This window comes from Camarhynchus parvulus, chromosome Z (assembly GCF_901933205.1).
Source record: "Camarhynchus parvulus chromosome Z, STF_HiC, whole genome shotgun sequence".
In the NCBI taxonomy this organism is placed as follows: Eukaryota; Metazoa; Chordata; class Aves; order Passeriformes; family Thraupidae; genus Camarhynchus; species Camarhynchus parvulus.
The window spans coordinates 54,085,147-54,100,691 of NC_044601.1; the positions used below are offsets into that span (position 1 = coordinate 54,085,147).

At 38.1% G+C, this 15,545-nt stretch overlaps 1 protein-coding gene across 2 annotated transcripts in view; it reads right to left on the reverse strand.

Moving 5' to 3' along the window:
• The window catches only part of ITGA1 (integrin subunit alpha 1), a 73,726-nt gene that overhangs the window by 14,494 nt on the left and 43,687 nt on the right, over positions 1–15,545 (reverse strand). For both annotated transcript variants that reach the window (XM_030968280.1, XM_030968279.1), the window contains 12 exons: positions 13,021–13,094; positions 11,908–12,052; positions 10,648–10,790; positions 8,890–9,033; positions 6,997–7,251; positions 6,449–6,579; positions 4,290–4,453; positions 3,963–4,099; positions 2,922–3,032; positions 2,324–2,409; positions 2,003–2,138; positions 948–1,028 (listed from right to left, as the gene is read on the reverse strand). In XM_030968280.1, coding sequence (XP_030824140.1) covers positions 948–1,028; positions 2,003–2,138; positions 2,324–2,409; positions 2,922–3,032; positions 3,963–4,099; positions 4,290–4,453; positions 6,449–6,579; positions 6,997–7,251; positions 8,890–9,033; positions 10,648–10,790; positions 11,908–12,052; positions 13,021–13,094 — 1,607 coding nt within the window. The remainder of the gene's footprint in view (positions 1–947; positions 1,029–2,002; positions 2,139–2,323; positions 2,410–2,921; positions 3,033–3,962; positions 4,100–4,289; positions 4,454–6,448; positions 6,580–6,996; positions 7,252–8,889; positions 9,034–10,647; positions 10,791–11,907; positions 12,053–13,020; positions 13,095–15,545) is intronic.

The window sequence follows — 15,545 nt, forward strand, 5'->3', positions numbered from 1 at the left end:
TTAGGGATGCATCAGTGAACCAGAGATTAATTGATTTCTGAATGCAAAGAAAAGTGTGAAATTTCTAAATTTAGGGCTTTACAGCTACAGACAAACTAACAAGCAAAACATGAAAGGAAAATATGAAAAATCCAGTAAAGCTTTGAATGGGACACTGTGGGCAGAGGCATGGGACAATACGCTTATTTGGCTTCAAGAAGGTAACAGCTGACTTTATCCCTACAGGTCAAAGTCCAAGTCCAAGCTGGAATGTTTGTGTGGGAGGCAGTGTAAGAAGACATTGGTCCTCCTGGAGCATGACAGAGGGGCAAAGAAGAAACTGCCAGGAAAGGTTGCCTTATTTGCATGAGAATTGATATTTCCCAATTCAAGATCCAGACCTAAGTATGGCTTTTTGAAGCCTTAGTTTAACTAAAGCTCCCTCTCCATCCCAACAAGAGATACAGACATCACTGGAACTGTTCAAGATGGAGTTTGATTTTAAACAGACTACTTGCTGGAAAGGCCTCTCATTCTCCACTGAGCAGAGATGAAGTCTTGATGCCTGATTTTGGCAGATCTGGGATAGCATCTTATTCTGTCTTCAATCAAAAGACTACATTTTATATACAAAATAACTGAGCTTATAGGCTCCAGGCTGTGGAAAGCCTCGAGAGAGACACTTCTGGCCAGGTGAGCCACTTGCCTGTCACTTGCATTCTGACAGTGTCAAGGATGGCAACATGCATCCATTACGTCCTCATGAACCACATCTGACTGCCTAGCTACTGAAAATCTGATGGTTTTCCATCTGCCTTTGTGCAGCTGACATCAAGGATAGCTCGGGAAACATGCATGGACAGTTTCTGGGATGAACACAAGAGAAAAGAACTTCAGAGGTGATATGGACTGCCCTGCCTTTAGAATAACATGGGGCAAAGAGAACTTGCATGCAGGGGACTTTTTACCTCTTCTTCAGGTTTTAGAAATGGATATCCCACTTTACAGGTGATGTTGTGATTAGATTCACAGCTATCTTTCTGTATATCCTGAAGGAAAAAAAGACAGTGAAAGCATGGCTTTGTACAAACTCCTTTAAAATTTTGACTGAGCATCACAGACCTGTTGAATGTATATACCACTGCCAGTGTTCACTGTCATTATATTGTGAGAGTCAAAGCCTTAGTTGAACTAGAACAAAAATATGAAGCCACAAATTCCGGAAGATAATTTTCACCTACGGACACTTATACCAATTACTTGCCATTATGCCTTTCCAATGGCAGTGTTTGGAACAGTCACAATTATATGCCTAGTGGACATCATGCAAATTAGTCATGGGATCTAGTAATCAACATATCTGTAATTACACAGTTTTCAAATTTTGTAAATATGTTCTTAATGCAGCAATAAAAGTCACATTCATACTCCACCAATTATTGCCATAGGATCAGCAACAGTGCTATGGATTCCTGACTTCTCCAAATGTGTAGTATCAGGACTGCTGACAGAAAAGAAACTGCCCTAAATGTTTCCCATCTGAACTGAGGTGTATTTGTACCATATCTGCTGAGGCAGGAAGGAAAACAGCTACTTTTGGAAATGCTGTCTGAGGTAGGGTAGACACAGGCACTGATATATCCTGTCCTACCATGGCAGTGGCTTTTCTACACATGTGCAAAAGGAGAATTTTAGAGGCTCAGGAGTTCTACTGATAAACAACAAGGCATTTCTGGGTCTACAGATGTACATCTGATATTTGTCTAAAGGCAGGCACTTTTCTTAAGTGCCATTGTGAAATTTACATCTGTGTTTTAGGAACAGGGCTAGGCAAGAGTCCACTCATGTCAAAATAAATACACTCTTTGGGAGGCATAAGCAAGAACAACAGCCCTGGGAAATCTCTTTCAAACAACTGAAATTATGCCAGAGCAGACAAACTAAGGTTTAATAAAAAGGCTTCCTCATATCTCTCTAGCATTATATGTTATGATAATTGCCATAATCTAAAAAGAAATCCTACCTCAATGCCAGCAAAAATAATATTTGGAGAGTACTGAACCAAAACTCTGGTATTATAGGCGCTATCTTTTTTGTTCTTCACAGAGAGCTGGATGGTGAACTTATCATTGCGTGACTTAACAATGAATGGAGAAGAGCTGTAAAATAAAGTAAGAATGTTGAACATCTTAACTATTGAATCTGATTTTACCATAAAGAGAAACTTCTTTCCACACTATCTTGTTTCTTAATTAGAAAGGAAGCCCTGGCCCTGGCAGAATTTGTAATTCATATAGAAACTTTGTACAGATATCAAGAAACGCATTAAACCCAGTGCAGTTACCTGTCTCCAGCTATGCTTGCTTTTACAATCAGAACAAGATCTGAAATGCATCTATTTTTGGCTCCACAATCCTTTGTGAAAGGAATCTGCAAAAATAATGTGTTTATTCTTAATTTTATTACATCTATTATCAAATACTTGTATTTTAGTGCACTATCTAATTTTAAGTAAGACCTTCTGTTAAATGATCAAAGAAGTCTTCCCTTATATTAACCAGTTAAACATGCTAAAATCTTGTAAAATGCATGGGTGAAATATAAGCTTTCTCATTACTCCCTTCTAAATGATGCCCCTGGATTCTGAAAAGAGGCAATAATAGAAATATGAATGATGGCAAGCACCACCAAAGTAAATAGATAACACTCTGCTCCACCTACCTAAAACCTGACAATAAAATTCTCTTCTATCTTCAGTCAGCTATTCACAAGTGCATTGAATCAAACTTTCATTCCAAAATACTCATTTGGAGGAAACATCTACTGGACAGCTCAATGACCCCCTCTCTAGCCAATTTGTGGGCAATAGTTTCAGCTCTTGTGTGGGCTATGATTTTAAACTTAACTGCATTGGTTATTGATACAGAATCTTTCTGACTTACATATTCTGCTATTGAATTTGGCAAGTTGCTATCAAGAACAGGTCCACTCTCTGGATCAGAAAAATTGAATTCCAGCAAAACCTTTACGGAGTCCTGAAAATCAGGCTTATCCTAGAACATAAGGAAAACAAAACTGCTGTTATGGAAATTCACTTTAGTATCTAAGGAGGTTAAAAAGACCCAAAAATGCTGAGGTAAAAAATTTTCCTGTCACACTGCTGCCATTCTTCTAGAGAAGCATCTGAATGCTTGTAGTTAATGATGAAATATTCAATGTGCCAGCCATTCCTTATAAATATTTACTAAAGTTTTTGGGTATCTTATCACAAATTTCAAATAGCCTGAGTATATCCCACAGACTCTCATTAAAGAATATCTCAACTATTGATTCATAGACTTTTCTCTTCTAGTTGTGCTCAAAGGATCAGTAAGATAAGCATCAGCAGCATCACCTTTTGTGAAGCCAAACTTAGGCCTGCTGTTTGGTAAAGAAAATTCTGGGTATCATTTACCATTAGTTTTGCAGTAAGATACAACTGTGAAGTCACAAAACATTTTAAATGTGGTTACAGTATGTAACTCCATTCACTCCACACACTAGCTACAATTTCAGCAAATTCACATTCACAGTTGCTAATTATGCTTCTGTTTTGCAGTGAATAAATACTCTCTATTTCAAATCTTAAAGCTTATTTACTGTATTTTATTAGGAGGAATTGCACCAAAATGCAAACTGAAATTCTCTCACATGCTCCTGCTGAGTTTTGAGTGTACCTGAACTGCTAACCATGACAGCTGCTTGGTTCCACCAAGTGAGGTATGCTGTTTCTTAAGACAGACACAGAGACATAGCTAAAAAGACTGCATATAAAAGTAAATTGTTAATACATGTATAAATAAATAGTTTTAAACAAATTTTATGTACACTTCTTAAGAAAAATTCTGACCATAGATTTTGTTGTCCATTTTGCAATTAATGGAAGACATACTTGGGTTACACCGGTGTCAACATGAGAAAAATACTTTAAATGATTTACTTGCCAACATGTAGAAGTTATGTTTTGTACATTCTGACCCTTTGATAGTTATATTTTTTTGCATTTTCCTCTCATGGCTTTCTGTGAACAAGCTTCGAGATATCTGTCTTTGTGCATCAAGGGTAATCCAATACTGCAGACCTGCAAAGGAGGTTGAGATCAATATTATGAAGCACTTTGCCTCTACACATTCTTTTTTCCCAAAATATCTTAGATGTGCTTTGAACACTGAATTTAGAAGAGCTGAATTCCATTTTTTAATTAATAAATGCATGCAAGAATAGAAGTTTTATAGCTTAAAGCTTCCATAGCTTAGTGCTTATCTACTTACTGGATTCAAATATATCTTCTTTTGACTTTAGTCTGGTCTTAAAACAAATTGTGGCGTCTATGCATATTGTTTTTCTTATATTTATCTGACAATTTTGCTGCTGAATATTGATGCTTTTAGGTATAAATTGCATGGAAACATTTACTTCAGCCACATCACGAGACCTTAGGAAAAAAACACAAAGAAAGTGCTTCAAAATAAGAGTAGCAACTTTTTTAAACTTAAGAATGAACTCACAAAATATGAAGCATTCAGCATTCAGATACAGACATAGAATCACACAGGAATCATTAAGGTTGGAAAAGACTTTAAGATCATTTGAGTCCAACTGTCAAAAATTTTATAGCTAAAAAGAAAAAAATCCTTAATGTTCTTTGGAAAATAACAGAAGCAAAAATCCACAACTGAAATGAGACTCCTGTGGCACATGTTGATGGCACCATGCTGCAGTACAGTAGCTGACACAGCATTGGCCATGTTGTGCCAATTAAGAGGCCATCTATTATTTCATGATTTCTGTCTTGGCTGTGTGATGCTATAAACACAACTGGCAGTTGCAATTCACTTCTCTGGCACACTTTCAGTCTGCGTTTGCCTTTCTCCATTTAGGCAGATTTTTGCATGCCTGTTAACTGCCATCACAGAGAGACCTTTTCATACAGAAAACCAAAAAGTGAGCAACAAAAAGAGGAGGCAAAGAAATGTCCTCAGCAGGCAAAACCTATAAAGCACTAGAGCATTTTTTAAAGCTCAACAACCACTCAGGAGGGAAAGCCCCTGAAGAATTGGGCACAAGAACAACACGATGGTCTAGAAAAGTAATTAACTATATATCCTATACCTAAAACGAGTAAAAGAGGAATTATGGAGGATTGGAGGACAGTCACGGGATATCTCCACAGTGCTGTACTTGTTTCAGAAAAGATACCAGGTGAAATATTTCCAGAAGCATTTAAGCAACTCTACAGATCCAGATCCATTTTAAGAGAGATTGAACTCTTATCCTTGAGAGTATCACAAGATACTGTCAAGGATAAGATACTTGTACAAGAACAAGACTTATCCTTGACACTATCACAGATGAAAATAATATTATACATAAGTTGGAGGACAGCAAACCATCTCTTAGGTTGTGGATAGACAAACAGGCTAATATTTGTCCCCAGTTTGTTTCACTTTAAATGTCCTTTGTTGTTGCAATGCATTCCTGTCTCATCCCTTGGTCCGATTCAGCTTCCTTTTGGCCATGAGATGCAGCATGTCAGTGTACTAAACCATTAAAAAACTTAGTTGGCAAAGTAATTTTCTTCAGAATTTTGGTCTCAACAATGCAGTGAAAGACATCTCACTGTATTTACACATGGAACATTTAGAAAGAAACTACGAGGTAAAGTTCAGAAGAAGCTGGGATCTTGAGGATGGTAGCAAGCCTTGGCAAACTTGATCACCTACCAGGTGAGTTAGGTGAAACAGCAGGACAGAGAAATCAAGGAGCTGGGTTAGCAATCTCCTTACCAGAAACAGAAATAGTTTTAGTTGTGGCTCAGAAATGAGGGATTTAATGTCATATTGTTTATTTGTCTTCTCCCTTAAAAATTATATTGCTCACTACTAGATCTGAATCATACTCATATAAAGGTAATGCATTGACTGTTAAGCAGAAGGCTTAGTTTAATTTTACAGATTTTCTGTAGGGACTCAAACTGCAGTTTCCCTACTAAGAAATAAAATCAGTTTTCTTAGTGACTCCTTTACATTTGAACCTGTTCTTGATATTGTTAATAAAATAATATGCAATATACTGTGAAAAAAGAGAAATTCAGGGTTTTTTCCTATTTTTCTTAGTGCCACAAGTGGAATCAGTTTCTATTTTGAAGGTGGTCTAGTTCTTCCTAGTTATTCTAGTTTTGAAGGAGAACAAGTTCTTCCTTCCAGGCTAGCAAGATGTCTATAGCATCCCTGTATCTATAGCAGTATACATTAAGTTTAATGCTTATTCCTCTAGAGAGATGCAAAAAGATGAATATTTGCAGTCAGTGCCAAAATATGGGATGAAACCAGTAACCTTACAAAGTCCAAACAATCATGCATGCAAGTTACACTGGTATCCAGGCAAAAGTTTTTCTCCCTGTCCTGACAGTTGCTGTGATTCTCCGTACCAGAAGAGGGCAGCCCCACCAAGGCCTCCGATGGTAACATCAATCAGCCCGTCATCGTTTAAATCCATTTCTCCGTGCACAGACTGGCCAAAAAATTTCACTTTTTCCCCATCTCCACCTGATGCAATACGCTGTGAAATGCATAAAGAGGTTAATGCAGTGCACTTTGAAGGGTTTTGTAACAGTCAAGATGCATTTGACGGCAGTGAGATGGGGTTTAGGCTCTTTAACTACGTTAAATTTTCATTACAATACCCCTAAAATAGTTACCATGGTGATGAACACACTATAAATTTTCAGATTGCAAAATATCTGCTTTTCTGGCTGTCCAGAGCATGTCAGAAGGTTTCTAATAAAACCATGTGAGTATATTCTTTAACAATATTAAGACAGATTCAGTTAAATCAGTATGAGTATAAAAGCATAGAGCAATTTAAAAAAGCTGTTACAGCTGGCCAAATCACAGCCTCATTCTGTGTTGGGAAGACAGGATTATAAACATTATATACATTAGAGCAGCTGTCAGCCTGCGGAGTTCTACTTCATACCTGTGAATATTTTTTACTGATTGCTTTGCCACGGCCATGGTAAATATACACAGCTCCCCGATGGTCATCTTCCAAGGGAGAGCCTATCACAATGTCATTGTACCCGTCCAGGTTGAGGTCCTTCACTGCAGCAATCGCAGTCCCGAAGCGTGCCCCACAGGGCTCGTTCTTAAGAACCTTGCAGGTATCCTGCTTTAATGGTGAGCAGCACGTTTGCTTTACGGGTTCAAGACTCATCTGATATTCAAACTTTGTCTGTGGAAGAACAGATTTAGAGTTTGTGAATTTGTGCCAACATCTCAGACATGCAGACTTTTAAGAGCTCCTGTCCAGAAGACAAATGGATGAATTAAACAGAACAATTACAAACTATTCCTAGTCATTACGTGGACTGTAGAAACTGTGCTTCTACAACTATAATTCAAGTGTTCTTTCTGAGCAGAATGTGGCAATAACATTCTTGCTCCCTCTCTTTCTGCCTCTAGATGTTTCTGCATATTTCTTGAAATTAGAGGTTCATAGGAAAGCACAGTATCATAACAAAATTTGAATGCTATTGTAAGTAAACCACTTCATTCTTTAGGGAGTGTAAAGAGTTTTTCTAAAAGCATTCTCTTAATCTGAGAAGTTAGCCAAGTTTCTAATGAAATACAGATGGCAATACTGTTATTGCAGAACAAAAGATAGCATTTCTTTTACACAGACTGAGTTTTGCCCCCAGTAGATACATACACTATGGCCTAACACATATATTCTGATCCAGTGTGTATACTGGACCAAAACCACACAGACACTAGGGCATGTAACCAATCTTTCCCATGAATTCTGTGTCAGACATAAGCAGTAGCAAGCAGTTACTGCATCTCCTTTATTTGGAGCTGGGTAACAGTGAACACAGGAAAAACAAATTTCAAACCCCACACTATTGGAGGACATGGAATTATTGTTTTCTCACCAATCCTATTCACCAGCAATTTGTTGTTGGCAACATGCATGTAGAGACTAAGAATTCCTTGTCAAAAATATCCAGTCTCTCGAGGTCCTTTTCTTGAAACAGGATTTTAGGAAATCCTCATTGCTAAGACATATTTTTATAATTGTTAAAACAGTACATGATGGTACAGGGAGAGGAGAGGAGAGGAGAGGAGAGGAGAGGAGAGGAGAGGAGAGGAGAGGAGAGGAGAGGAGAGGAGAGGAGAGGAGAGGAGAGGAGAGGAGAGGAGAGGAGAGGAGAGGAGAGGAGAGGAGAGGAGAGGAGAGGAGAGGAGAGGAGAGGAGAGGAGAGGAGAGGAGAGGAGAGGAGAGGAGAGGAGAGGAGAGGAGAGGAGAGGAGAGGAGAGGAGAGGAGAGGAGAGGAGAGGAGAGGAGAGGAGAGGAGAGGAGAGGAGAGGAGAGGAGAGGAGAGGAGAGGAGAGGAGTATGCACAGACAGTGGAAGAAAAGACTTAGCAAATTAATAAAGTGCAGAGTGTGTGGTATAATCTTCAATCTAGTCAGACATTTAAAAGCTGTTGGATGTATGGGGTTTAGCTCTAAGTTGTTAAGTAAATCACAAGGATACTGGAGATCACACTTTTAGGATGAATGAGCCTTCCCTATTCCATGAAAGTAAAAAAAAAGGTGATGGAAAAGTAGTCCTATAAATTTGTATCATTGCCAAACTTCAGCTTATAAAATATAGTACTTATCTACATAATATACTCCATTCTCAAACAAGAGTTTGAGAATGGAGTTTAAAATTAAGTTGCATTATAATCTCATTTGTCAAAACCATTTTCCTCTATTTTCAACAGGCCGTCTTCTCCAGTTCAAATAACTGTGTTTCTTTAAAATAAGGATAAGAAAGCAATAAAGAGCATGCTCTATTCCTGTTCAATTAAAATCATCACCTTACCTTGTTCAGACTGTAAACATACACTTTCCCTTGCTCCTCTTTTTCAGTTCCCATATACATAGGAGCTCCAACAAGAAGAAGGTCTGTAAATGAGTCCCTATCAATGTCAACTGTGGTAATAACACCCCCAAAGTATGATCCAATCTGTAGGAAAACAGAAAGTATACATCAGAGACAAAGTCAGCAACATCATGCTGCTTTTCCTTTTCAGAGACCTATGTCTTGCTTGCAACATATTAACCACTAGGCATAAATTTTCTATATTAGATAGATTTTTTTGGTCTGTTTGTCTTTGAAGCTTGTTTTCAGTTTTGGCATTTGTTGTCTGATTTTTTTTTATTAACAAGTAGGCCATTCAACTTTCAACTCTTCTGAGTTTGAAAGGATAAAAGGGTGCTTTCTACCTGTTATGGGAGTATGACCTCTTAAGACAGCATTGGAATAAGAGTATCTTGGGGATGCTAGTTTTCTCTTCAAAAAACAAGTAAAAAAGCCTGGACAAAAGTTCTGAGATAGCTCAGTGTAGACAGTCACTCAAGTTATTATTTTCAGAGGAAAAAAATTTACATGAAGAGATAGATACCTTCATAGATCAAGAGCAAGCCATAGGATTTATCTGATTATATTCACAGACAAGCAAAATACCCTGCACTTCCTTTACACTTAACAGGAGAAACAACCTCTCCTAGTCCAAGATACATCTCCTCTCACAGAGATGCTTCAAGTAGTCCAGATGTCTCAAACCTTAAAAATCACAGAATCACAGAATGGGTCAGGCTGGAAGGGAGACATCTGGTCCAACCTCCCTGCTGAAGTAGAGTCATCCTAGAGCACACAGCACAGGATTGTGTCCAGATGGTTCTTGAACATCTCCAGTGAGGGAGACTCAAAATCTCACTGGACAATCCATTCCAGTGGTCACCCACAAAGTAAAGCACTTCTTCCTTATGTTCAGGTGGAATTTCCTGTGCATCACTCACTCTCCTGCTGCCCCTTGTGGTTTTCCTCAGCAGCACCGAGCAGAGCCCGGTCCCTGCTCTGACCCCTCCCTGCAGACACTGACAGACACTGATGGGGTCCCCTCTCACTTGTCTCTTCTCAAGGCTGAACAGGCCCATACCTACTTTAGTTCACTGACTCTAAAATGTTTGTTTGATTGAGTGATTGATTGACTGATTGATTAGCTAAGTTGCAGATATCAGCTACACATGAAAATTAAGTAACCTGAATGCTCCTGAGAGAAGTTGATTCTGCAGCCTGGGGAGATGAGAATAGGCAGGTCTCTCAATTCTCATAAGCATAATATTATCTTAATAATACCATCCTTTATTATGCAATTATGTGGGGGTTTTTTCTCCTACAGGAACAGCTCTCAGTGAGCTGCTACCCATTGTAACTGTAATTCAATACTTCAGTCTATCCAAGAAGATACCCTTGCACAGAACCCTGCTTGTCAAAACTCTTTCCTTCCAGTGACATGCTCTTCCACTCAGCAGACAGAAAAAATTGCACGTACAGAGATGGCAACAACCACTTTGACACTAGTGAAGATTTAACCCTCAAAGACAAAATTCCCAAGAGTCTACTGTACAATCCAATTTGCATTGCTAATTATGCCAGAGGATCTGCCTAAATTTTCCTTCTGATCTTGCTTACAACTCCCAGTTTCATGCGCTCTTCTAATGAGTTCTCATTTGAAATACTTATTATTTCTTCTGTTATATTCCTTTTATTTGTTAATTGTGAATGAATACTTACTTGCTCCCCATTTAATCTCTGAATCACTTGCACCTCTTTTCCTTCCATCTTATAGATGATAACTTGGCCAGTGTGATTGTATCGTGGCTGTCCTGCTATGTACAGCACACCTCCAGGCGTCACTGCTGAATTCACAGTATATCCTAGGGAGCAGGAAGAAATTAAGATACAATCCACACAGAATGCATCAGAAATACTTGGTGTGATTCAAGCCTTTGTAAGGTTTATTCCACAACTAGATATTTAGCTCTATTCATGGTAGAGAGCAATAGCAGTTAATGAAAAGGCCTTTTTTTTCGTTTACAGTCTCAGAGTGAGGAGCACCTCTGGGTTATTAAACCTGTTCCCAGGCTGGTGAGCCATGTTCACTTTGCCATTCTCACACAGTTTAAGAAATAAGTCATGGATAGCTGGTTAAAAAGCTACTTTCAAAGAACAGTTGTCACTGGCCCACTGTCAAACTCATGGAGTCTTCAAAAAGTGATTCTGGGGTTATTTTGAACTTACCTGTGCTCTATTTAATCTTAACAACAGTTTAACAACTTTGGTGAAGGAAGACTTGAACATTTTGCAGTGAAATTAAAACTGTGAAAGAGTTGCAAGTATTATGGGAGCTTACAATCTTAATTTGAAAATTACATTACCACATTGGAGTTGTAATAAAATGCAACAGCTAAAGACATTTGGCAATTAAGAAAGTGTACTTATGGAAAAACATTAAAATATTCTAGCATTGATTCTTTGTCAATGGAAGTATGACTTAAATGAGACAACAGAGCAAACAGAAGCATGAGATATAGAGGTATAGAAAACAAGACCTAGAGGAGAGAGCACTGAAGCTTTTTGGTAGAAAAACAACTTGCCAATATGCAAAATATTATTATAAAAAATCTATGTTGGTCTTGCTGGTTTTGTCCATTGAGTGACAGAAAACAGCCTAATTTTAAGGAAACATTTAGATTTAATATTGTATAAGACTTTTCAACTATCAAGGCATAGAAAAACTTGATAACAATACTAGAGGAATCTGTGAAATCTTTGAGCAGATTAAACATCTCTGTTGGGAAAGTCTAGATATACTTAGGTCTATGTTTGGACTTGTTTTCTAGTTGTAGGAGTTGTTATTTATTTTTTTAAAGAACATGAAAATCAGAGAGTAGTTGTGCTCCCAGGCTCCTGGCGTACTCCTTTTGAATGAGCTTTGAGAGACATCTTGTAGCATTTGTAGTAAAGTGTTGCAAGGTGGGCTATTTCTCTTACCTAGGTAGGCTGCGAGAGGTTCGTTTCTCTCGGAACGCCTGTCACGGAAGGTGTCATTAGTTGGCATGGAAATACCAGTGTCTTTCACCATCAGCACCGTGCCGTTCCAGTCATATGCTCCGACTGCCCCAAGCATGACCCAATCCTTAAGGAGAGTAAAACAAAAAGCCTGTTCTCTATGTGAATCATCTTTTCTCTCTGTGAATCATTAGATGTTCATGGTTCAGGATGCTCACATTTGGGTAATGCTTCCTGTGTACTTACAAAGTTAGCCTTGCTTTTCCTATTATGGTATGGATCCTACAATTATAGGGTCATAGAAAGGCTTGGCTAGAAATGTCCTGAAAGATCATCCAGTTCCATTCATCCATTGCCATGGCAGGGATGCCACTAACTAGACCAGTTTGTTCAGAGCCCCATTCAACCTGTCTTTGAACACCTCTGGGGTGGGGCATCCACAGCTGCTCTGCACAATCTGTTCCAGTGACTTTGCTCCAAGTAAAGAATTCCTTTCTAACATCTAATCTAAACCTCTTCTCCTTTAGTTTAAAACTGTTCCCCCTTGGCCCATTGCCAGCTACCCATGTAAAAAGTCATTCTCCCTCCTTTTTATGAGCCCCTTTTAAATACCAGAATGCTGCTTTAAGGTGTCCCTGGAGCCTTCCCTTCTCCAAGCTAAATAACCCTATCTCTCTCAGCCTGTCTTCACAGGACAGGTGCATCAGCCCTCTGGTCATCTTTGTGGCCCTGCTCTGGAACTGTCTTTCAAGTTAAAACATTGCCCCTTGTTCTGTCACTAAGGGCTCTAGTAGAAAGTTTTTACTCAATCTTTCTTAACATATTTTTCAGCTATTTTCCTGATAGAAAGTGCTATGGGAACACTAAGTTTAGAGTTCATGTGAAGTGCATATGTACTGTCTTATGCTTTTGCTGTTCATAAATATTCTTTGGGTACATTTTACAAAAAAGGTAACTGGATTACAGGACACTCCAAAACTTCCAAAAGCAAACAGGACTATACAAAGAAATCCGAAACACTTATTCCAAATTCATAGAATGACCAGCAAAAATCTACTTTGTAAAATAACTTCTATTTTCGAACAATCTGTTTACCTGAGAATAATGAGCACTGAAACCAGCTTGAGACATCTCCATTTCAAAAGAGGAGGCCTGCTGGTCTGTTGTTGCTATTAAACAGAAAAAAAGAAGTTTAAAAAACAAATATGTTCCAATCTGAAAAAGTAACTGAAGAGTTTTGTGAAAATGATCATATGATTGTAAAGGATAGCACAATTAACAAATCTATTCAGTGACTATAGTTTATAATAAACAGAGAAATAAAAACCCATGTTGAATGCTACTATTAAGTACGGGAATTTCCATTTTAAGATCATGTCTCAGAACTTGTCCAACAAAGTTTCTGGGCTAAAACTGACCAGATTTGAACTCAGACTGATGGCAAGTATGTTCGGAATGTTTGATTAATATGGTTAAGCCATTTTCCACTTGAGCTACGCGAACAATAAAACACCAGCCATGTAACCCTGGCCTTGTATTCAAGCAACTCAAGTTTTGTAGGCAGCTGGAGGAACTTTAAATGAAAAACACTTGATGTTTGTATGAACTTTTGCAAAAACAACATAGGAAAATCTCTGCTGTCCAAGATTCATAAGCCTTAGTGAAGTGCTCGGGAATGATAATCCTGCCCAGACAATTACATGAAGACCTGATTCTCTTAAATGACTTTGAATAAAAAAGTTATCAGGTGATTTTGTACTAGATTCAGTATCTTGACAAGTAGTCATATGCTAGTTATTAAGCTTTGATGGGATGTTTTTCTTCCAGGTAAACTTGAAATATCATCAGAGAAGAAAATGTTCTGCCTTTTCCTCTATTTAAAAGAAAGACAAGCAGCCCTTAATAGTCAAGGACTATTTTGCCACTCTAAGTGTCCAAGTAAGGGAACTATATTGTGTATGTTGATTCTTCCTTGAGAGCAAGACATGCTAACAAGCAGTAGAGGCAAGCTATGAAATCTGCTCTGATACTGGTCCAAGAAGAGTTCGCAGTTTGCTACCAGCTGAGTGCTGCAGCAAACCTTCAACTGTGGGAATGAAACTCAGCCATAGCAAGCCATGGTTGCATGAATTTCAGGCATCTGGACTATTAAATAATACTGAACTTTTCATACTTAGCAACTAAAGCCCAGCAGTTGCTCCCAGGGACGTGATGGCTTTCCTAATTGTTGCAATTTACAGCCAGTCGTAGGAAGGAGACATGATCTCAAGTGCAAAGTGTTTGACATACAAAAGAAGACTATCATGTTTCACAAGATGTAGATGCTTTGCTAAGTCTGAACAAGTCATTTTTAGGCAAAAAACTCTTAAGCTGCACATCTGCTGATAAAAAATATTTTCATGCAGTAAAGGATGCTCCTTAATGAGCTGAGAAAGACAGGGTTCTCATAGCCTGAGGCAGAGGACAAAGCTGGTAGTGTTGGAGTGTGCAGCTCAAAATACTACTTAGATAATGGCTCTTAGCCTAACTTTCCATTCAGTTTTAAACTGCCAAGCATCTTACAAAGGATATTTTGTGAAAAAACATTTGTGCCTGCCTATGGGTTGGATAAAACATAAAATTGCTGTTAAAAGCAATGTCCATGCCATGAGACACAGAGGGATATGAAAAAGATTATGTGTAAAAATTCACTGGCTGTCAAGCAGGAGTTTTTGTTGGATTTAATTTTTCAAATCTCTCTCAATTTTTCTTTGGATTTTTTAAAGAAACAAAATGAAGTTAAGAAATCCAAGAAAAAAAAATCAAATGTACTACTACACTAGCAAGAAGCAATTTAGATTGAGAATTTAAACAGATTCAGATATCAAATTTCAACAACCAAGGTTCTTGTGATGCACAGAAGCTGCTATGTACTGAGCTGATTAATCTCCAATTAAACACATGAAATAAACTGGCTTGTCAAAAGCTGCAGGGCACAGACCTGCTTGCTTCCACCACCAGAAAAAATGCGTGCAGGGACATGGTTGTGAATCCAGAATACAACTGAAAGGTTTTGGGATAGGACAGGAAACTATGCCTTAAGAATCAGCATAAATTGATTTAGTCAGTATTATCTAACTTAGTATTAATTAACTGCTGGAGCAGCTTGACCTTGCTATGCTTTGACAAAAAGCTAAAATCTCATTTTCATTTCTATTCTGATTCTCTTCCAAACAGATTACATGACCTCTCGGACTTAGGTTGAGGAGGAGACATTTCATGTCTCACATTGCAGGTGTCTTGTGCAGAAATCTTACTACATCTCTGAGTTCCTAGAGAAAATCTGCAAACCAAGATGCCTTTTCGCAGCAATGAAATTAATTAGATTTTCAAAAACTCAGCCATGCTAGGTCTTACATCCTTTATCTGTTGCAACATTATTTAACTTCTTATTCTATATTCATTATAGCTAATAGATGTGAATAACATTTTATTCTGACAATGAAACACAAATTTCTCACTGTTTTAAAAGTACAAAGGACAACTTGAAGACCAAGTTTTCAATTTCTGTTTGAACAACTATATTATCACTTGGAGCGTATAATTCTTAGTACACAGTGACTTACGAAAAGAGCACCCTA